Below are 22,470 nucleotides of genomic sequence, written 5' to 3' on the forward strand. Positions count from 1 at the left end.
AAACATCTTTTTCAAGCCGGTCAGCTCCTGAAAAAGTGCTAAACGCTAACAAGAAGACAGACCTGCACTGCAATGTAAAAACGACTTGTTGTTCTCATGCTCAGTGTCACGGTTTCATAACTGACTGTCACCTAAGGACACTGTGAGTGACAGCCCAGCCGCTCTATAGAATTTGGAGTGTGCTGGACTGCCAGTTTTGTGACAGTCCAATCATCCTTTATGATTCTGGGGTATGCTGGGTTGTCAGCATTTTGATGGACAGCTCTGCTGCTCAATCTGGTCTGCATGCATTTTCTCAGGTGCCTCCCATCCTCTGATTTGCTAGGTATTTAGCTAGCTTGCTGTGAGCAGCAGATTGTCAGTTGTAGCTCTGCTTCAGTTAGATGTGTGCTTCGTCTGTGTATGACTTCTGGAGCTGTTGTGACAACTCTCGTGGATTATCCCTTCTACCTTTGACGTTCTCTGACTTCAGGTATCTGACTATCCGTTTGTTGTACTCCCTGCTTTTGACGTACCCTTCTGATATTTGCCAACCGGACTGCTTCATGAACATGCCTTTGTCTTAGCCCTCTGTACTAGGAGCCCTCCTGACTTCCCTGTCTCACGGCTTGCCTATGAGTAGTGACTCAGCGTCACACTCAGTCTATTTTCGCTTCTTTCAACCACCTGGTTTCCAAAGACGTCAAACAGTTAAAAGAAGTGACCTTAGCATTCTCCTGGGGCCTTGCAATTTGAAAGCCACTGACTGGTGTAGTCAATACACCGACATACAAAGACATCTCAAAAAATGCCTACAAAGTCACCAAAAATATGCTGCAAGACTAAAGATGCTACCGTGTCCTGAAAAACTCACCGGGTTTGTAGATGACGTGTGCACATACCCTGGGGGGGGTTTACCTATCTGTGAATTAAACCAGTCTCACACATCTGACAGTCACAGTGTGAGTATGGACCACAATGCCCAGGCTGGCCTTGGGTCTCCTGACCCAGGCTCTACTCATAGGTACAGTTGTGGCCAAAAGTATTGACACCCCTGCAATTCTGTCAGATAATACTCAGTTTTTTCCTGAAAATGATTGCAAACAAATTCTTTGGTATAATCATCTTCATTTAATTTGTCTTAAATGAAAAAACACAAAAAGAATTGTCCTAAAGCCAAATTGGATATAATTCCACACCAAACATAAAAAAGGGGTGGACAAAAGTATTGGCACTGTTCGAAAAATCATGTGATGCTTCTCTAATTTGTGTAATTAACAGCACCTGTAACTTACCTGTGGCACCTAACAGGTGTTGGCAATAACTAAATCACACTTGCAGCCAGTTGACATGGATTAAAGTTGACTCAACCTCTGTCCTGTGTCCTTGTGTGTACCACATTGAGCATGGAGAAAAGAAAGAAGACCAAAGAACTGTCTGAGGACTTGATAAACCAAATTGTGAGGAAGCATGAGCAATCTCAAGGCTACAAGTCCATCTCCAAAGACCTGAATGTTCCTGTGTCTACCATGCGCAGTGTCATCAAGAAGTTTAAAGCCCATGGCACTGTGGTGAACCTCCCTAGATGTGGACGGAAAAGAAAAATTGACAAGAGATTTCAACGCACGATTGTGCGGATGTTGGATAAAGAACCTTGACTAACATCCAAACAAGTTCAAGCTGCCCTGCAGTCCGAGGGTACAACAGTGTCAACCCGTACTATCCGTCGGCGTTTGAATGAAAAGGGACTGTATGGTAGGAGACCCAGGAAGACCCCACTTCTTACCCCGAGACATAAAAAAGCCAGGCTGGAGTTTGCCAAAACTTAACCTTAACGTTTTGGAAGAATGTTCTCTGGTCAGATGAGACAAAAGTAGAGCTTTTTGGGCAAAGGCATCAACATAGAGTTTACAGGAGAAAAAAAGAGGCATTCAAAGAAAAGAACACGGTCCCTACAGTCAAACATGGCAGAGGTTCCCTGATGTTTTGGGGTTCCTTTGCTGCCTCTGGCACTGAACTGCTTGACCGTGTGCATGGCATTATGAAGTCTGAAGACTACCAACAAACTTTGCAGCATAATGTAGGGCCCAGTGTGAGAAAGCTGGGTCTCCCTCAGAGGTCATGGGTCTTCCAGCAGGACAATGACCCAAAACACACTTCAAAAAGCACTAGAAAATGGTTTGAGAGAAAGCACTGGAGACTTCTAAGTTGGCCAGCAATGAGTCCAGACCTGAATCCCATAGAACACCTGTGGAGAGATCTAAAAATGGCAGTTTGGAGAAGGCACCCTTCAAATAACAGGGACCTGGAGCAGTTTACCAAAGAAGAATGGTCTAAAATGCCAGCAGAGCATTGTAAGGGTATGTGCACACGCTGCATCCTGGTGTGTGGATTTTTCCGCACTGATTTTGATAAATCCGCAGGGCAAAACACTGCGTTTTTCCTGCGGATTTATCGCGGTTTTACCGCGGTTTTTGTGCGGATTCTGCTGCGGTTTTACACCTGCGGTTGTTTAACCCCTTCACCCCCAAGGGTGGTTTGCACGTTAATGACCGGGCCAATTTTTGTAATTCTGACTACTGTCTCTTTATGAGGTTATAACTCTGGAACGCTTCAACGGATCTTGGCGATTCTGACATTGTTTTCTCGTGACATATTGTACTTCATGATAGTGGTAAAATTTCTTCGATATAACTTGCGTTTATTTGTGAAAAAAACGAATATTTGGCGAAAATTTTGAAAATGTCGCAATTTTCCAACTTTGAATTTTTATGCCCTTAAATCACAGACATATGTCACGCAAAATACTTAAGTAACATTTCCCACATGTCTACTTTACATCAGCACAATTTTGGAACCAAAATTTTTTTTTGTGACGGAGTTATAAGGGTTACAAGTTGACCAGCAATTTCTCATTTTTACAACACCATTTTTTTTTAGGGACCACATCTCATTTGAAGTCATTTTGAGGGGTCTATATGATAGAAAATACCCAAGTGTGACACCATTCTAAAAACTGCACCCCTCAAGGTACTCAAAACCACTTTCAAGAAGTTTATTAACCCTTCAGGTGTTTCACAGGAATTTTTGGAATGTTTAAATAAAAATGAACATTTAACTTTTTTTCACACAAAATTTATTTCAGCTCCAATTTGTTTTATTTTACCAAGGGTAACAGGAGAAAATAGACCCCAAAATTTGTTGTACAATTTGTCCTGAGTACGCTGATACCCCATATGTGGGGGTAAACCACTGTTTGGGCGCATGGCAGAGCTCGGAAAGAAAGGAACGCCATTTGACTTTTCAATGCAAAATTGACTGGAATTGAGATGGGACGCCATGTTGCATTTGGAGAGCCCCTGATGTGCCTAAACATTGAAACCCCCCACAAGTGACACCATTTTGGAAAGTAGACCCCCTAAAGATCTTATGTGTGGTGAGCACTTTGACCCAACAAGTGCTTCACAGAAGTTTATAATGCAGAGCCGTAAAAATAAAAAATCATATTTTTTCACAAAAATGATCTTTTCGCCCCCAATTTTTTATTTTCCCAAGGGTAAGAGAAGAAATTGGACCCCAAATATTGTTGTGCAATTTTTCCTGAGTACGCTGATACCCCACATGTGGGTGTAAACCATTGTTTGGGCACAGGGCAGAGCTCGGAAGGGAAGGAGCGCCATTTGACTTTTCAATGCAAAATTGACTGGAATTGAGATGGGACGCCATGTTGTGTTTGGAGAGCCCCTGATGTGCCTAAACATTTAAACCCCCCACAAGTGACACCATTTTGGAAAGTAGACCCCTTAAGGAACTTATCTAGATGTGTGTTGAGCACTTTGACCCAACAAGTGCTTCACAGAAGTTTATAATGCAGAGCCGTAAAAATAAAAAATCATATTTTTTCACAAAAATGATCTTTTCGCCCCCATTTTTTTATTTCCCCAAGGGTAAGAGAAGAAATTAGACCACAAAAGTTGTTGTGCAATTTGTCCTGAGTACGACGATACCCCATATGTGGGGGTAAACCACTGTTTGGGCGCATAGCAGAGCTCGGAAGGGAAGGAGCGCTATTTTACTTTTCAATGCAAAATTGACTGGAATTAAGATGGGATGCCATGTTGCGTTTGGAGAGCCCCTGATGTGCCTAAACATTAAAAACCCCCACAAGTGACACCATTTTGGAAAGTAGACCCCCTAAGGAACTTATCTAGATGTGTTTTGAGAGCTTTGAACCCCCAAGTGTTTCACTACAGTTTATTACGCAGAGCCATGAAAATAAAAATTCTTTTTTTTTTTTCACAAAAATGATTTTTTAGCCCCCAGTTTTGTATTTTCACAAGGGTATCAGGATAAATTGGACCCCAAAAGTTGTTGTCCAATTTGTCCTGAGTACGCTAATACCCCATATGTGGGTGGGAACCACTGTTTGGGCGCATGACAGAGCTCGGAAGGGAAGGAGCGCCATTTGGAATGCAGACTTAAATGGATTGGTCTGCAGGCGTCACGTTGCATTTGCAGAGCCCCTGATGTACCCAAACAGTACAAACCCCCCACAAGTGACCCCATATTGGAAACTAGACCCCCCAAGGAACTTATCTAGATGTGTTGTGAGAACTTTGAACCCCCAAGTGTCTCACTACAGTTTACAACGCAGGGCCGTGAAAATAAAAAAATCTTTTTTTTCCCACAAAACTTATTTTTTGGCCCCCAGTTTTGTATTTTCCCAAGGGTAGCAGGAGAAATTGGACCCCAACAGATGATGTCCAATTTGTCCTGAGTACGCTGATACCCCATATGTTGGGGTAAACCCCTGTTTGGGCACACGGGAGAGCTCTGAAGGGAAGGAGCACTGTTTTCCTTTTTCAACGCAGAATTGGCTGGAATTCAGATCGGATGCCATGTCCCGTTTGGAGAGCCCCTGATGTGCCTAAACAGTGGAAACCCCCCAATTATAACTGAAACCCTAATCCAAACACACCCATTACCCTAATCTCAACTGTAACCCTAACCACTCCTCTAACCCAGACACACCCAACCCTATTCCCAACCGTAAATGTAATCCAAACCCTAACCCTATCTTTAGGCCCAACCCTAACTGTAGCCCCAACCCTAGCCCCAACCCTAGCCCTAACCCTAGCCCTAACCCTAGCAATAACCCTAGCCCTATCACTAGCCGTAACACTAGCCGTAACACTAGCCCTAACCCTAGCCCCAACCCTAGCCCTAACCCTAGCCCTAACCCTAGCCCTAACTCTAGTCCTAACTCTAGCCCTAACCCTAATGGGAAAATGGAAATAAATACATTTTTTAATTTTTCCCTAACTAAGGGGGTGATGAAGGGGGGTTTGATTTACTTTTATAGCGGGTTATTTAGCAGATTTTTATGATTGGCAGCCGTCACACACTGAAAGACGCTTTTCATTGCAAAAAATATTTTTTGCGTTACCACATTTTGAGAGCTGTAATTTTTCCATATTTGAGTCCACAGAGTCATGTGAGATCTTGTTTTTTGCGGGACGAGTTGACGTTTTTATTGGTAACATTTTCGGACACGTGACATTTTTTGATCGCTTTTTATTCCGATTTGTGTGAGGCAGAGTGATCAAAAACCAGCTATTCATGATTTTTTTTGGGGGGAGGCGTTTATACCGTTCCGCGTTTGGTAAAATTGATAAAGCAGTTTTATTCGTCGGGTCAGTACGATTACAGCGATATCTCATTTATATCATTTTTTTTATGTTTTGGCGCTTTTATACGATAAAAACTATTTTATAGAAAAAATAATTATTTTGGTATCGCTTTATTCTCAGGACTATAACTTTTTTATTTTTTTGCTGATGATGCTGTATGGCGGCTCGTTTTTTGCGGGACAAGATGACGTTTTCAGCGGTACCATGGTTATTTATATCAGTCTTTTTGATCGCGTGTTATTCCACTTTTTGTTCGGCGGTATGATAATAAAGCGTTGTTTTTTGCCTCGTTTTTTTTTTTTTTCTTACGGTGTTTACTGAAGGGGTTAACTAATGGGGCAGTTTTATAGGTTGGGTCGTTACGGACGCGGCGATACTAAATATGTGTACTTTTATTGTTTTTTTTATTTTATTTAGCTAAAGAAATGTATTTATGGGAATAATATTTTTTTTTTTTCTTTATTTAGGATATTTTTTTTATTTACTTTTTACACACATGTGGGGAATTTTTTTTTTACTTTTTTACTTTGTCCCAGGGGGGGGACATTACAGATCATTGATCTGACAGTGTGCACAGCACTCTGTCAGATCGACGATCTGCTGTGCAGGGCTGCAGGCTTACCAGCGCCTGCTCTGAGCAGGCACTCGGTAAGCCACCTCCCTCCCTGCAGGACCCGGATGCCGCGGCCATCTTGGATCCGGGACCTGCGGCGAGGAGGGAGGTAGGAGACCCTCGGAGCAACGCGATCACATCGCGTTGCTCCGGGGGTCTCAGGGAAGCCTGCAGGGAGCCCCCTCCCTGCGCGATGCTTCCCTATACCGCCGGTACACCGCGATCATGTTTGATCGCGGTGTGCCGGGGGTTAATGTGCTGGGGGCGGTCCGTGACCGCTCCTGGCACATAGTGCCGGATGTCAGCTGCGATATGCAGCTGACACCCGGCCGCGATCGGCTTCGCTCCCCCCGTGAGCGCGGTCGATCGCGTATGACGTACTATCCCGTCGGTGGTCATACGGGCCCACCCCACCTCGACGGGATAGTACGTCAGATGTCAGAAAGGGGTTAATATGGAGCAGGTGTCAAACCGCTGCGGATTCCGCACAAAGAATTGACATGCTGCGGAAAAAAAAACCACAGCGTTTCCGCGCGTTTTTTTCCGCAGCATGTGAACAGCATTTTTTGTTTTCCATAGGTTAACATTGTACTGTACACCGCATGGAAAACTGCTGCGGATCTGCTGCAAAAACCGCAAGGTGTGCACATACCCTAAGAAAGTCATTGATGGTTACCGGAAGAGGTTGGTCACAGTTATTTTGGCTAAAGGTTGTGCAACCAAGTATTAGGCTGAGGGTGCCAATACTTTTGTCTGGCCCATTTTTGGAGTTTTGTGTGAAATGATCAATGTTTTGATTTTTGCTTCATTCTCTTTTGTGTTTTTTCATTTAAGACAAATTAAATGAAGATAATAATACCAAAGAATTTGAGATTGCAATCATTTTCAGGAAGAAACTGAGTATTATCTGACAGATTTGCAGGGGGCTTTAACCACATCATATTAACTCCTGCTCAGAAAAGTACATGGAAAGTTACAAGAGAAGTTAATACATTGCCAGCATGCAGAGGAGGATGGTAAATTATGGTAGTAAACAGAAGCTACTAAATGTATAGAGCTGTGCTAGGTCAACAGTGAAAAAGACGCAGCTCTTCCAGCAGCTGTCCGGGACCCCACTGATCTAATATTAATGGCTTAACCTCACAATGATCTCTTTAAAAGCAGCTGCATTGCAATAATGTGGTTAAGCTTTGCAATTTATTTATTTTTCCACATGTGATGAAACATTGATGGTAAACACTGACACGGACCAAACACTGATCACCGCTTTTTGCTCACGTGAAGAATCAATGATGTCTGAATGAGGCCTAAGAAACAAATAATGCAAAACATTATATACCAAATTTTGGTGCATTTTAAACCACTGGCATAGGTACAAGGATATTTAATAAATCTGCTCCGCTGGTTTTCTAAAGGAAAAGACTGACCCCAAAAAAGAACAGCAGACATACAAAATTCAGGTTTAACAGTTTTAATAGCGTCATGCTTGGCGCAGCCCTCAGAAGAGTATTAATCACATAAAAGGAGGTTATTTCAGTATGAAACAAAATGACATTTTATTGAAATGTACAAAAAGACATTGGAGAGTTTTTTGGAAACCCGTGTAATATACAATGATTGGGGTGTGCGCTCAGTCCTAACATTTAGGAACCCAAGATCTGGGGGTGCCGATACTTTTTAACAAGCCTTTAAAGTAGCAAATAAAAAGGTTACTCTGTATATAATGAAAAATACTTTTGTATCAATTCCTTATAGTTTTAAGATTTTTTTTTTAACTTCCATACAGATTTTTAACCAATGGAAGTAAATAATTAATCTTCACTATCCCTTTAAGACACAATTGCATACAATGCAAAATTAACAGTGAAGTCAACTCCGAGTGCAGCTCCATAGAGGGCAGAGATAGAAGAAGACATTTTATCTTATTTATACTACCTAAGGCTGCAGAATATCAGAGGCATAGTGACTGACCATCATTTTTCATCATTAAAGGGGTTATCCAGGGAAAAACAAAAATCTAGTTTGTTGCCTGAACTTCCCTGAAGGATTCCTTCCCCAGTCTTCTGTGTTGTCACGTGACCAGAAGTGTATGTGCGAAGGGGGCTGGCCGACTGTTCATTTCAACAGCAAAGCCAGACCCCTTTTATTATCTATGCATTGACTGCGATTGAGGAACCTCTTGGACATCAAGTATAATAGTAAGGTGCCAAACTTACTAGTGTAAACACATTTTATTCAGCTGGACAACCCCTTTATAATGTTTAATTTGGACAAAGGAGCTCCATCAAACACACAAATGACCCATTGAAGTTGAGGGAAGTATTGCAGATGGCGGCCAAACACTAAAAAAAGAACTGCACCTGCAATGCTGGTGTGTGCAAACCATCCTAGATACACAGATCCAGGCCCGGGCGCACCGACGCCACTCCGGATGAGTTACCCTGTACAATGATCGCCTGTCCTCTCGGTGAATGATCCAAGGACTCGGGAGATTGATCGTCCTTCATAAATAACCATCTCCAAAAGAGAGAATGTATCGCAGGAAGAGACTGGGGTCGCAGCAGAAGATCTCACTGGACGTGGGGTCGCGGCTTTAGAATTAATTTGCCCGTCTGCAAAAGAAATAACACAATAGTGAAGGGCGCATTTACAGATGCCGCTCTGTACTCCCAGAGCGGTGACTGAGCCCGCACCGGCGCTGCCCCCGTGACTGAGCCAGCACCGGCGCTGCCCCCATGACTGAGCCCGCACCGGCGCTGCCTCCGTGACTGAGCCCGCTCCGGCGCTGCCCCCAAGACTGAAACGGGAACACCAGCATTATAACCTGCAGATTAACCCCACATATGCAGGATAACAGCACTTTTTAGGAGACATGTTCCCTTTAACGGTGAATCCGTCAGTGACCTCAGGCTGATGGATGACTCTGTAACTTCATTTGATCTTTCACATAAACTGATTTATGACCTTTCCTGTGCTCATAAGTCAGTTTAGAAGAAAGTGCAGAAGACCCTGTGCCCCTGCCATTAGAATGAGCCCATTTAAAGGGAACCGGTCACCCCAAAAATGGAAGTTGAGCTAAGCCCACCGCCATCAGGGTCTTATCTACAGCATTCTGTAATGCTGCAGATAAGCCCCCCGATGTATCCTGAAAGATGAGAAAAAGAGGTTAGATTATACTCACCCACGGGCGGTCCTGTCCGGGGCCTCCCATCTTCTTACGATGACATCCTCTTCTTGTCTTCAGGCTGTGGCTCCGGCGCAGGTGTACTTTGTCTGCTCTGTTGAGGGCAAAGTACTGCAGTGCGCAGGCGTCGGGAAAGGTCAGAGAGGCCCGGCAGCGTGAAGACAAGAAGAGGACGTCATCCTATGAAGATAGGAGGCCCCGGACCGGTCCGCGACGCCAATCGTACCAGGACCGAACACCCAGGTGAGTATAATCTAACCTCTTTTTCTCTTTTTTTTTTTAATGTTAAAGGGAACATGTCAGAAACGTCTGATTGACGGGTTAGTGTCCATGTGCCAGAGCAAAGGACCTGTCAATCAGACAGAGGAGGGCGCTGAGACAGAGGAACTGGAAGTGCATCATCACTCCCCAATGCACCTCCAGAGCGATTTCTCAGCACTATAGGTTCATAAAGGGATTGACTAGCTTATCTCTTAAAGGGCTACACAGTCACCTAAATGGATTGGGAGGTGACAGATTCCCTTTAAGGAGGATGTCCAAACTGTCCAACCCTTTATTACTGGCACCAGAGTGGTGCAGAAATAATAATAATAAAAAAAGTATACTTACCTTCTGGACTGGTGCCACTCCTCCGCTCTCGGCCCCGTGTCCTGGCTTTGTTTGGAGGAGCAGCGCTGGTCCTGGAGGCGAGTATTCATATTTTTTTTTATGTATGCAGCCCCCTGGGGCGACTATTATAAATGGACAATTTTGTTAACCTCTACTTAGAACGTTATCAGAGTATAATACGTACATCGTCACATGACATGTTGTATTCTGCTAGGACCATCCGACATCGGGCTGCTATTCTGAGGATTTGGTTAAGAAAGTGAGCGAGTTACAAGTTAAATTAATCTGAGACCAAGGTACAGATTCTGCATATGGATTTCCTCACTACATAGGGTGCACGGATACCCATTTACAGACTACATCTTGCTCCACATCTCGTCTTTCCTACAGTTTACGGTGATCATCAGATGCAAGACGTAATCCAGCTCAGTGACAAACCATTAAAGGATACATCGACGGCGCCACCACCCGCTTGTGGATACCAGCGAAGAACAGCCCTATTAGCGTTATGCAGCTAATTGTGAAGAAGGGATGATTCCATAATGAGGTGAAGAAGGAAACCTGGAAAAGAAGAACAGATCAAGGACTGGAATCATACATCCCATGAGTGTACTTAATAGGAAATCCCTTTAAGAAATAAGAATTACCTTTTGCGTCTCCGGATCTATGAGCCAGTTCCAGGCCCCGGTAGCAGTACAGACGGAGACTACGATGAGAATCACTATTGGGAGAAGACAGAAGGTGAAGATTATACTACTACAACTTCTCCACCAGTTTCACATGTCCTTTATTCAGAGACCAAGCACGGAATGAAGTGTCCGGGTCTCCTGACCTGAACTCCTATGAGACTGCTGCGCCCAGGACAGGTCTGATGGCCGTCTGTGTTCAGATACTCAGATCGTGACTGTCCAATGTGCAGACGCAGTCTTAGGATATTACATGTCCAGCTCAGCCGCAGATTGACCCTGACTGTAGTTTGTAAGTATGCCAAAAAGGTTTCCTAAGTATTAGTGTGACTCTCTAATGCACCTTTCTTTATTAAAAAAAGAGTTTTAAATTTTTCCTTAAATGGTTATTCCCCAAAAATAAGACCACTCATGGTCTACGGGACTAGCTGAATTGCTGAGCGCAGTCCCATAGACAATGAATGGAGAGGAGGTTGCACATGTGCACTTCTCTGTTCAGGATGGTCTTAAAGCCTTGATCTCGGTATCGCCGGTAGCCCCAGGAATCAGCAAGTTATCTTGTGGCTAGGGAATAGCCCCCCAAAAACAAGTTATAAACCTCTCAGACTAAAAATCTGCTTGTTTAAATGAGGCGTAAAATGAATTAGATTAAGGGCAGGAAATCAGACTTGTGTTGTATTTCGCTCCATCTTTGAATGGCACGGAATCTCCTTCCAGAAGCGCCATCATCCTTGTGACTTACTTCTCCAACGTCCGGTCGCAGGTTGTAAACACGAGACATATTCCGTGAGCCGTCGCTCGAAAGCCTTTAGATCTAGACGGAAAGACAGATCTGTAAGAATATAAGCGCCAAACAGACTACTGTGAACAACGGGCGATATTACTGGTAAAGACGCTAGGGGACAGATTGCCTATTGCATCCATTCAGATTCAAGTACAGATGCAGCCAATCACTGCGGCCATGTGACGTCACCGCTGCAGCCTGTAAATAATCACTAGGAGCAGCGGTGCTGGAGCAGGGTTTGGGAAGCAGAGCTCCATTTGTTATTTTTAACCTTATATTTAATAGATTTTTTTTAGATTTCCACATGCAGAATTTTCCAGACTATTATTATATGGTAAACAACAAAAAAAGAATGCCTGAATTGTCGTTTTCAGTTACTGCATGTCCCTCAAACAAAAGGGCGATCATGTACCCCAGAATGGTATCTTCAGAAACTACAACTCAGCACACATTACATAAGCCCTTCCAAAAAAAAATAAAGTTAGGAGTCTCTGTATTTTACCGCACATCAAATGACATGAAAACAAATCCAAAAAATATTATTGCTTGGAATAATAAAAAAGTTATGGCTCTTGTAAGAAGAGGAGGAAAATAATGATAAATTGCTGGAAACATTAACTAATGGAAGCAGCTGGCGTGTGGCACTGTGTGACGGCAGCACGTGGAGCTGGATGACCACATACAGTCTGAGGGACGCACACAGTGCCCGATGGCCGCACATGGTGTCTGACGGCCCCACACAGAGTCAGGTGGCCCCACACGGTGACTGACAGCCCCACAAGGAGTCAGATGACCCCACACGGTGTCAGATGGCCCCACACGGTGTCAGATGGCCCCACACGGTGTCAGATGGCCCCACACGGTGACTGACGGCCCCACACGGTGACTGACGGCCCCACACGGTGACTGACGGCCCCACACGGTGACTGACGGCCCCACAAGGAGTCAGATGGCCCCACACGGTGACTGACAGCCCCACAAGGAGTCAGATGGCCCCACACGGTGTCTGACGGCCCCACACGGTGTCAGATGGCCCCACACGGTGTCAGATGGCCCCACACGGTGACTGACGGCCCCACAAGGAGTCAGATGGCCCCACACGGTGTCAGATGGCCCCACACGGTGACTGACAGCCCCACACGTTGACTGACGGCCCCACACGGTGTCAGACGGCCCCACACGGTGTCAGACGGCCCCACACGGTGTCAGACGGCCCCACACGGTGACTGACAGCCCCACAAGGAGTCAGATGGCCCCACACGGTGACTGACAGCCCCACAAGGAGTCAGATGGCCCCACACGGTGACTGACAGCCCCACAAGGAGTCAGATGGCCCCACAAGGAGTCAGATGGCCCCACACGGTGTCAGACGGCCCCACACGGTGTCAGACGGCCCCACACGGTTGTCAGATGGCCCCACACGGTGACTGACGGCCCCACAAGGAGTCAGATGGCCCCACACGGTGACTGACGGCCCCACACAGAGTCAGATGGCCCCACACGGTGTCAGACGGCCCCACACGGTGACTGACAGCCCCACAAGGAGTCAGATGGCCCCACATGGTGTCAGATGGCCCCACACGGTGACTGACAGCCCCACAAGGAGTCAGATGGCCCCACACGGTGACTGACGGCCCCACACAGAGTCAGATGGCCCCACACGGTGTCAGACGGCCCCACACGGTGACTGACAGCCCCACAAGGAGTCAGATGGCCCCACACGGTGACTGACGGCCCCACACGGTGACTGACGGCCCCACACAGAGTCAGATGGCCCCACACGGTGTCATACGGCCCCACACGGTGACTGACAGCCCTACAAGGAGTCAGATGGCCCCACACGGTGTCAGATGGCCCCACATGGTGTCAGATGGCCCCACACGGTGACTGACAGCCCCACAAGGAGTCAGATGGCCCCACACGGTGACTGACAGCCCCACAAGGAGTCAGATGGCCCCACAAGGAGTCAGATGGCCCCACACGGTGACTGACGGCCCTACACGGTGACTGACGGCCCCACACGGTGTCAGACGGCCCCACACGGTGTCAGAAGGCCCCACACGGTGTCAGAAGGCCCCACACGGTTGTCAGATGGCCCCACACGGTTGTCAGATGGCCCCACACGGTGACTGACTGCCCCACACGGTGTCAGACGGCCCCACACGGTGTCAGACGGCCCCACACGGTGTCAGACGGCCCCACACGGTGTCAGACGGCCCCACACGGTGACTAACGGCCCCACACGGTGACTAACGGCCCCACACGGTGACTAACGGTCCCACACGGAGTCAGGTGGCCCCACAAGGAGTCAGACGACTCCACAAGGTGACTGACGGCCACACACGGTGTCAGGTGGCCCCAAAAGGAGTCAAACGACTCCACACGGTGACTGACAGCCACACATGGTAACTGATGGCCACACTCAGAGTCAGGTAGCCCCACAAGGAGTCAGACGACTCCACACGGTGACTGATGGCCACACAAGGAGTCAGACGACTCCACATGGAGACTGACGGCCACACAGGGTGACTGATGGCCCGACAAGGAGTCAGATGACTCCACACGGTGACTGACGGCCATACACGGAGTCAGGTGGCCCCACAAGGAGTCAGACGGCCACACACGGAGTCAGACGGCTCCACACGGTGACTGACGGCCACACAGAGTGACTGACGGCCACACGCGGTGACTGACGGACACATGCGGTGACTGACGGACACACGCGGTGACTGACGGACACACGCGGTGACTGACGGACACACGCGGTGACTGACGGACACACGCGGTGACTGACGGACACACGCGGTGACTGACGGACACACGCGGTCACTGACGGAAACACACGGTGACTGACGGACACACACGGTCACTGACGGACACACACGGTCACTGACGGACACACATGGACTCAGACGGCTCCACACGGTGACTGACGGCCAAACACGGTGACTGACGGTCACACAGAGTGACTGACGACCACACACGGTGACTGACGGCCACACACGGTGACTGACGGACACACACGGTGACTGACGGACACACACGGTGACTGACGGCCAAACACGGTGACTGACGGTCACACAGAGTGACTGACGACCACACACGGTGACTGACGGACACACGCGGTGACTGACGGACACACACGGTCACTGACGGACACACACAGTGACTGACGGCCAAACACGGTGACTGACGGTCACACAGAGTGACTGATGACCACACACGGTGACTGACGGCCACACACGGTGACTGACAAACACCCTTTAATTAGTTTATTAGATAGATTTAGCAAAATGTCACAAACTGACACATTTTCTTTGCAGGATAACTAGTTTTAACCCTCCGTCAGGGGCAACTGATCTGACAGGCGCAGCTCACTTAGGCTAGGTTCACATTGCGTTAGTGGGTGATCGCTAACGGACAGCGTTACACGGCGAAAATGTCGCAATTAACGCCGTGCAACGGGTCCGTTAGCGCACCCATTGACAGCAATGTAAATTTTGCCTGTAGCACATCACTAGCGCGTGCCTTTTTCGGCTCGCGCTAGCGATGTGCCGTTCTTTTGTAGCGCGCCTCGGACGCTGCTTGCAGCGTCCGCGGCGCGCCCGAGGTCCGTTCCCTGCTCTCGCAGATCGGGGATCTGCGAGAGCGGGGACGTTAGCGCGACCCCTAAATGCGGCCCCTACAAAAACATTGCGTTAGCGCAATCCGCAAGCGCTAGCGCTAAACGGATTGCCCTAACGCAATGTGAACCTAGCCTTAGTTTCATTTCTCTATTTTCAGTGGTTTGTCTGGGAAACACCCTCCTCCCAGGACCTTCCTAACTTTAAAGGCTGTGTGAAACCTGAGAAGCCTCTTGTGCTGCAGAGCTGCAGGAGAGCAGATATCAGTGTTTTGGCTTCTCAGGCTCATTGCCCCTGAACGCGTCACACATTTGACGATTAGAATTTGCTGTTTTTATTCATCCCAATTGTTTTTTTAGCTTGTTTTATGAATAGCTAGTGCTAAATTTGTGGATTTGTCATAAAAGGTTTTGTTAGAAATAAGATTGTGCTTCTCAGGCACATTGCGCCCTAACACATTCTCTCTCTTGCTTCAGCTTTTCTTCTGAAATGGCGAGGAGAATATCTGACTTGTCCAAGGCCCTTCATGTTGAGCAAGTGCAAAATATACTGCTTGCTGATGAGACAGACCCCTTACAGCTAGAAGATTTAGGGGAAGAAAGTGACATTGCTTCAGAAGATGATGTGGAATAATGTCCAGATGTGTCTGATACAGATCAAGATGGAGAGAGTGAGGAGGATGCTCAAGACATAGAAACAGATTACTTTTCTGGTTATTAAACTTTTTTTTCCACCTGATTATGTGTATTCTCATTTATTACATTCCTATTAAGGTAACTGATCACTTTTAGAGCATTGACATTTTTAAAAAAGGAAAATATAGCCAATTTTCTAGCCTGTGCCGGACAGGCGCAATGCCCCTAAACTCGCTATGAAACATATTGCCCCTGACGGAGGGTTAATAACTGCAAATTAAGCAGAAAATGCAAAGAAGTGAAAGCAGCAGTAACCCACACTAAGCTGCCACCTCCATAGGTTTCCATGGTAACAGTCACACTTGCAGCGCTCCCCTGGGTGCACTACAAATACACGGATGCCCCCAGTCTCCCCACACCCTGCGCCCCACTATTCCGCACCTTCTGCCTGTTCCAGGGAATTCATGTCTGCCTCACTTCCTGTATTCTTGCCCCTTCATGAAACCCTCATGTAACCGCCTCAGTGATTGGTCTACTCTCACCAGCCCATTCATCTGATTGGCTGCAGCTGCTCCGCCCAGCGAGAGCCTCCCGTACGTGATGTCACGATGACGTCATACGTGCGCTGCCTTTAGTCAAACGTGCGAACAGTCTTCGCGCCTGTGATTGGACAAGACGGCTGCCCGTCTTTCCCGGAGGAAACTCGTGATTGGCTGCAATGTATGGAGGCGGGATATCGTGCAGGAAAGGAGGACGGCGGTGCTGATGGTCAGTATGGAGATGTTGTGGCAGGCCGTAACCGGGGGGCGCTGGGAATATCTCCGCGTGGCGCCTGCATGCGCTTCACGAGGCCCTGTGTTCACACTGCGCTTATAAAGCCGCGGTACCTGTGCGGTACGGCTGCTCTGTGATAGTATAGCGTCCCACTGTCTGTCTCTGCAGCAGACTCTCCTGTACTTAGGTTAGAGTCTGCCTTCACTTATTTAAAGGGACAGGACCCCATATTGCTGCATTGGTGTGATCCTTTAAAGGGATATCCACAAATTCTGAGCACATTCCGCCCCAGCAGTCAGTGCAGAGTTTCTAGTCGGACCCCACTACTCTCATATCATTGGCTTATCTTAAAGGGGACTTTTTTGTAACCAACTAAATGCGTGTATTTGGGGTTTTATTGTATTTTTCTTTCCATCGGGTGTCATTAGAATTACTGCACCGTTTGCCCTCTATAGCCTTTATTTTAAACTTACTATTGCTGCTACAGAATGCGGTAACTGACAGTCCATCAGTGATCTCGCTGGTGTGGGAGAGGGACATAGGAATGGAACAAACTGTGTGACCGCAGAGGGGACCCACGAGCGAGGGTGCCAAAGTCCAGCCCACGAGCGAGGGTGCCAAAGTCCAGCCCACGAGCGAGGGTGCCAAAGTCCAGCCCTCGAGCGAGGGTTCCAAAGTCCAGCCCTCGAGCGAGGGTGCCAAAGTCCAGCCCTCGAGCGAGGGTGCCAAAGTCCAGCCCTCGAGCGAGGGTGCCAAAGTCCAGCCCTCGAGCGAGGGTGCCAAAGTCCAGCCCTCGAGCGAGGGTGCCAAAGTCCAGCCCTCGAGCGAGGGTGCCAAAGTCCAGCCCTCGAGCGAGGGTGCCAAAGTCCAGCCCTCGAGCGAGGGTGCCAAAGTCCAGCCCTCGAGCGAGGGTGCCAAAGTCCAGCCCTCGAGCGAGGGTGCCAAAGTCCAGCCCTCGAGCGAGGGTGCCAAAGTCCAGCCCCCGAGCGAGGGTGCCAAAGTCCAGCCCCCGAGCGAGGGTGCCAAAGTCCAGCCCCCGAGCGAGGGTGCCAAAGTCCAGCCCCCGAGCGAGGGTGCCAAAGTCCAGCCCCCGAGCGAGGGTGCCAAAGTCCAGCCCCCGAGCGAGGGTGCCAAAGTCCAGCCCTCGAGCGAGGGTGCCAAAGTCCAGCCCTCGAGCGAGGGTGCCAAAGTCCAGCCCTCGAGCGAGGGTGCCAAAGTCCAGCCCTCGAGCGAGGGTGCCAAAGTCCAGCCCTCGAGCGAGGGTGCCAAAGTCCAGCCCTCGAGCGAGGGTGCCAAAGTCCAGCCCTCGAGCGAGGGTGCCAAAGTCCAGCCCTCGAGCGAGGGTGCCAAAGTCCAGCCCTCGAGCGAGGGTGCCAAAGTCCAGCCCTCGAGCGAGGGTGCCAAAGTCCAGCCCACGAGCGAGGGTGCCAAAGTCCAGCCCACGAGCGAGGGTGCCAAAGTCCAGCCCACGAGCGAGGGTGCCAAAGTCCAGCCCACGAGCGAGGGTGCCAAAGTCCAGCCCAGAGTGTGCCGCAGGGTTTTACGGTCATGTGTGGATGTACGTTATTCCCATATTTGTAGATAGGTATTGTTGAATACTTGTTTTCAGAACAACCACTTTTACAATTTACAGCGTATTAAAACTTTTAGCCGTTCTTGAGAGAACACTACTGTTTACGGCTTGTTGCCTAGGTGACTGACCACTGCTGCTAGTCACAGAATCTGCTCAGTGCTTCCAGGCTTTTCTCTATTGAGACTGTAAGTGCTGGCAGGATCACAAGGTGTGCGCTGGTATCTCGTAAACCCCGGCCAGCTTCAGTGCGGTTCTTAAAAACAAACAGCAGTGGTGGTCGGTCTCCTAGGCAACAAGATGTAAGCAAAAGAAAAGTATTAATTTCTCCGGAACGGCTGCATCTTGTAATAAGCAGTAAATTGCAGAAGTGCTTATTTTTATAAGCAATATCCATCAATGAAGTTGGTATTAACCCTTTTAAGGGAAAAATTAAGGCAGCTCCATTCATCAGATGCGAGTCAACATCGCTGATCATTACTGCCCGTCTTAGGGCACAGTATACAGTGTCTTGTGGATTTTAGCTCCTTCATGTGCTGCCTTGGTCTCCTAAAGAGTTGCATTTTATTTCTATATATACCGTATTTATTTTACCCCTGATCTTGTTGATGCATTGTCCAGCTGCACGTCTACTAACAGAACCTCCTTTCTCTGTCTTCAGACCCTGACCGATTCCAGCTATGATGATTCACGGATTCAAAAGTAGCAATCAAGACTACAGTTTTGGACCATGGAAAGTCACGGCCATCAAAACGCATATTATGAAGTCGGCCGATGTGGAGAAACTGGCTGAAGAAATGAACATGCCCTGTCTTCCCGAAATGATGTTTGGGGACAACGTCTTAAGGATCCAACACTCCTCCGGCTTCGGGATTGAGTTCACGGCTAAGGATGGACTGAGAAGGGTGAATAAGAACAAGGGAATGGTCAAAGTCGCCTGTGCTGAGGAATGGCAGGAAAGCCGGTCAGACAGCGAGCACAGCAAAGAAATCGTGAAGCCCTATGACTGGACATATACCACCGATTACAAGGGCACCTTGCTGGGTCACGACCTGACATTTAATACTGTTCCTACCACCGAACGGATTAATACGGAAAAACTGAAGACAAGGGAGCAGATCATGTTTTTTGAGGAAGTGCTGCTGTTTGAAGACGAACTCCACGACCACGGGGTGTCTAGCCTGAGTGTGAAGATCAGAGTCATGCCTTCCAGCTTTTTTCTTCTCCTGAGGTTCTTCCTCAGGGTGGACGGCGTCCTTATCCGAATGAACGACACTCGTCTTTACCACGAGTCTGACAAGACGTTTATGCTGAGAGAATACACGTCGAGGGAAAGTAAAATCAGCAACCTAAGTCACGTCCCCCCGCCGCTCTACACCGAGCCTAATGAAATCTCTCAGTACTTGCCCATTACGGAAACCATTTACGAAAAGTTAGAATTTCCATCGTTGGCACAGACAGAATTGGGTGACTCTCCCAATCCCGTAAGCCAAGCAGCATCATAAGATGGTCTTCAGCAGAAGATACAGACTTAGAAATCCGGAAATGAACCATCGGCGTGCCGCGAACCGTCATCATATGGAAACTGCACGGCACGCCCTTGCTACGTATTTCGTGTAGGCGTGCAACACTACCCTCGTAAGATGCCGATGTGGTAACGTTGCCGTATGCTACATCTGTATGCGATCACAATTGTTCACTGTGAATATTCTCGCCCCACAAAACATTACACACAGATGATGCGTGTCTTACATGGGTTTCACCAACACGAGATGCCTTAGTTTGTCTCTGTATTTTCATGAGCCGTCCACTCATGATGTAAATATTCTGTGGGTTTGCTGTCCCGTTCCATGATCGACTCCAAGCCGGTCATATAGAAGGCCTCAGAAAACGGCGTGACCGAGTGGTGGATTCATCTGCGTGCTCGTACCTGTCTCCACTTATTACATATCTACTGACTTGCACTCAGGAGCTAAGTCCTCCCCCCAAAATCCATCGAGCGCTCACTCAGAACCATCATAAAGTATTGACACGTAGCCCCTATGCCCCTCTAGAGTTCGTAAAGATAATTTAATAAAAAAAATTGTGAACATTTTTGGTATGTGTCTGGGTTTTTGGTATGTGTCCTATGCCAACTATATTTCCCGATCCATTTCCCTACATGTGCATGTATTTCGGGCTAAAAATCATTTTTGCAATTGGGTTTCATTGAAAATGTTGCACCATTTTGCTTTTACAGGCTCTTTGTTTCTCTACATAATCAACTTTAATATGGTCTGTGGTCATAAATCTGCTGAGAGGAGCTCAGAAAAGACAGATAAGGGTGTTGTAGTGAGAATTTACTAGAGATGAGCAGATCGATTTGTAGCCAGTGTTCAGGTCCGTGGTATCTGGCGGCTAGACAGGAGACCCCCAAATCTCTTACCTTCTGGTTTGATTTGTTGGGGCTGATACAGCATCATCAGTATAACGTGACGCACGGATGACGTCACACCAGCCCTGGCTAATCAAATGCCTAGCTGGAAAGTAAGAGATCCGCGGGTCTCCAGTCTAGCCGCCATGTACCACTGACCTGGACGCTGGAGCGGAGTCTTGCAAATCGATCCGCTCATCTCTAGAATTTACCATGATTGATGGGTAATGCCTGGTAAATTGGTGGGGTTCTAACCCGCATGAGTTGCCACAACAAATAGTTCTGAATCCACTGAATGAAGTAACGAGGAATGTGGCCACCATACTTTTTACGGCCTGTGGTGCCAAGTACAGCGCTACCTCACATGTGGGTCAGACCCTCAGTGATCACCAGTGGACCCATGAAGGTCTATAACAAATCTTCACTACCCCTATGTGGGCATTAATCACTTCTCCACAGGTCTTGAGCCCCAGATTTATGCATTCAAGAAGAAATGAAGACGAATAGAATGAGTGTACATGATCAAAGTCTACGAGGCTGATGGAAACACCACTTAAAATGCCTCTACTCTGCAGATAATGAGGAGGAACCGGGCGGCTTAGAGCCCCTGCCTAAGTGACTGATGACATTTATCACTGTCTTTTGGGTACGTAATAAATGTACACTTTAAAAGGGTTTCTAGGCTGAAAAGAAATCCGGTAGTAACCACGGAATACCGAATCATGACAGTGTGCAATGCAATCACTGTCATGATCCCCAAGTACTTGCAGAGCTAGTGGGTGGTTACTTTACCACTTATATGTGATGTGATATGATATGGTCATGTGTTGACCAGACTCTCCTCTGCTTCTCAATACTGCCTCTGTTGTATTGAGAATACTGGGTAAGAATATAGTCGGCAAGTGAACAAAGTATGCAATTTACAGACACGGTCACATGATGCAAATACAGGGGAATCATATCAGTGTGCACATTCTGCGCTTTCGCAATTTGCAGTCACATTGAGTGATTGCAGAACTTTTAGTCCAGAAATACTCTGTAAAAGTGTCCATAGGTCTGTATTGACGTGTCCTTTTGGCATATGTCCAGCCGGTATAGGTTAGTATACGACTGAGCAAAATGGTATGCAGTAGCGTAGGATACTTTAGTATTTTATCCTGTGGAGTCTATTAAAAAATAAAGTCTACCATAAGAAAAAAAAAGTAAGTGTGTATATAGATATGCTCAGTCAGCTGCTCAAAGAGGTAGTCACAGGGACGCTTCCAGATTATGCTTTCCACTGAATTATTAAAAAATGTGCTGCATAAACCAGTCCAACATTAGCTAAAATATATACGGCCCTTCCGGAGCAATGGAAAAACAAGAAAACAAAATGGCGTATAGTACAGTGTGTGTGGCTGTTGGGTGTACCAGCTCATTAACTAAAAAAAACAAGGTTCAGCTCTCTTTATCATGAGCACAGCTCTGGAGATCTCCTCTACAGACATGAAGTCCAAAGGATTCGCATTTACATTCTGGACCACACCCTGGGGTGGAGATATGGTGAACAGCCTCCCACTCACTCTTCAGATGTTCACCAATACCTAGCCCTATTATGGCCGATTAACCCTTCTCAGCACATAACATGCTAGAGTATACTTCTGGGTTCATATGACTGAGGTTAACGTCCTCAGTGATACATCTCTCTTCCAGTATTTTACCAGTGACGTTCACACACACGCCCCTCTGTCCAAAGCCGCGGGTTTTGGCACTATCAGTCACTAGATCGGGAAGGTTTCCCAGGCCTATGAGCCACTTGGTAGCTGAAGTACTGGAGTACTAGGGCCCTCTAGCCACCCCGACATTCTTCCTCTTACTGCAACAGTCAGTGTAGAGAAAGCAGTCTTCTCCTTGGCACTTTGGGACATGAG

At 47.5% G+C, this 22,470-nt stretch overlaps 2 protein-coding genes across 4 annotated transcripts; one reads left to right on the forward strand and one right to left on the reverse strand.

Annotated features, from left to right (window-relative positions):
* Positions 1-5,209: 5,209 nt before the first annotated feature.
* CNEP1R1 (CTD nuclear envelope phosphatase 1 regulatory subunit 1) lies at positions 5,210-16,382 on the reverse strand. Of its 2 annotated transcripts, XM_077288228.1 has the most exons (7): positions 16,245-16,382; positions 11,504-11,575; positions 10,723-10,796; positions 10,527-10,636; positions 10,260-10,314; positions 10,076-10,146; positions 5,210-8,894 (listed from the first exon to the last, which is right to left on the reverse strand). In XM_077288228.1, the coding sequence occupies exons 1-7, from the start codon at positions 16,267-16,269 to the stop codon at positions 8,882-8,884; spliced, it is 420 nt and encodes a 139-aa protein (XP_077144343.1). In that variant the 5' UTR covers positions 16,270-16,382; the 3' UTR covers positions 5,210-8,881. The 2 variants fall into 2 exon arrangements, with proteins under 2 accessions (XP_077144343.1, XP_077144344.1); XM_077288229.1 differs by lacking the exon at positions 10,076-10,146 and having other exon boundaries at positions 5,608-8,894.
* A 54-nt stretch (positions 16,383-16,436) lies between these two features.
* TIPRL (TOR signaling pathway regulator) lies at positions 16,437-20,239 on the forward strand. 2 transcript variants are annotated; one of them, XM_077288226.1, is made up of 2 exons: positions 16,437-16,571; positions 18,809-20,239. In XM_077288226.1, exon 2 carries the CDS (start codon positions 18,828-18,830, stop codon positions 19,650-19,652), a length of 825 nt encoding a protein of 274 aa, XP_077144341.1. In that variant the 5' UTR covers positions 16,437-16,571; positions 18,809-18,827; the 3' UTR covers positions 19,653-20,239. The 2 variants fall into 2 exon arrangements, with proteins under 2 accessions (XP_077144341.1, XP_077144342.1); XM_077288227.1 differs by lacking the exon at positions 16,437-16,571 and adding an exon at positions 16,575-16,697.
* The last annotated feature ends 2,231 nt before the right edge of the window (positions 20,240-22,470 follow it).

Source organism: Ranitomeya variabilis, chromosome 2 (assembly GCF_051348905.1).
Source record: "Ranitomeya variabilis isolate aRanVar5 chromosome 2, aRanVar5.hap1, whole genome shotgun sequence".
NCBI classification, from domain to species: Eukaryota; Metazoa; Chordata; class Amphibia; order Anura; family Dendrobatidae; genus Ranitomeya; species Ranitomeya variabilis.

Excerpts from the sequence above, each read along its gene's own strand:
- CNEP1R1 (XM_077288228.1), bottom strand. The coding sequence starts at position 16,269 with ATGAATTCCCTGGAACAGGCAGAAG. Across the intron at positions 11,576-16,244 it reads TTCCCTGGAACAGGCAGAAG|ATCTAAAGGCTTTCGAGCGA; the intron begins GTGCGGAATAGT and ends CTTTCCGTCTAG. Across the intron at positions 10,147-10,259 it reads ACAACATGTCATGTGACGAT|GACCAGCGCTGCTCCTCCAA; the intron begins GTACGTATTATA and ends ACTCGCCTCCAG.
- TIPRL (XM_077288226.1), top strand. The coding sequence starts at position 18,828 with ATGATGATTCACGGATTCAAAAGTAGCAATCAAGACTACAGTTTTGGA.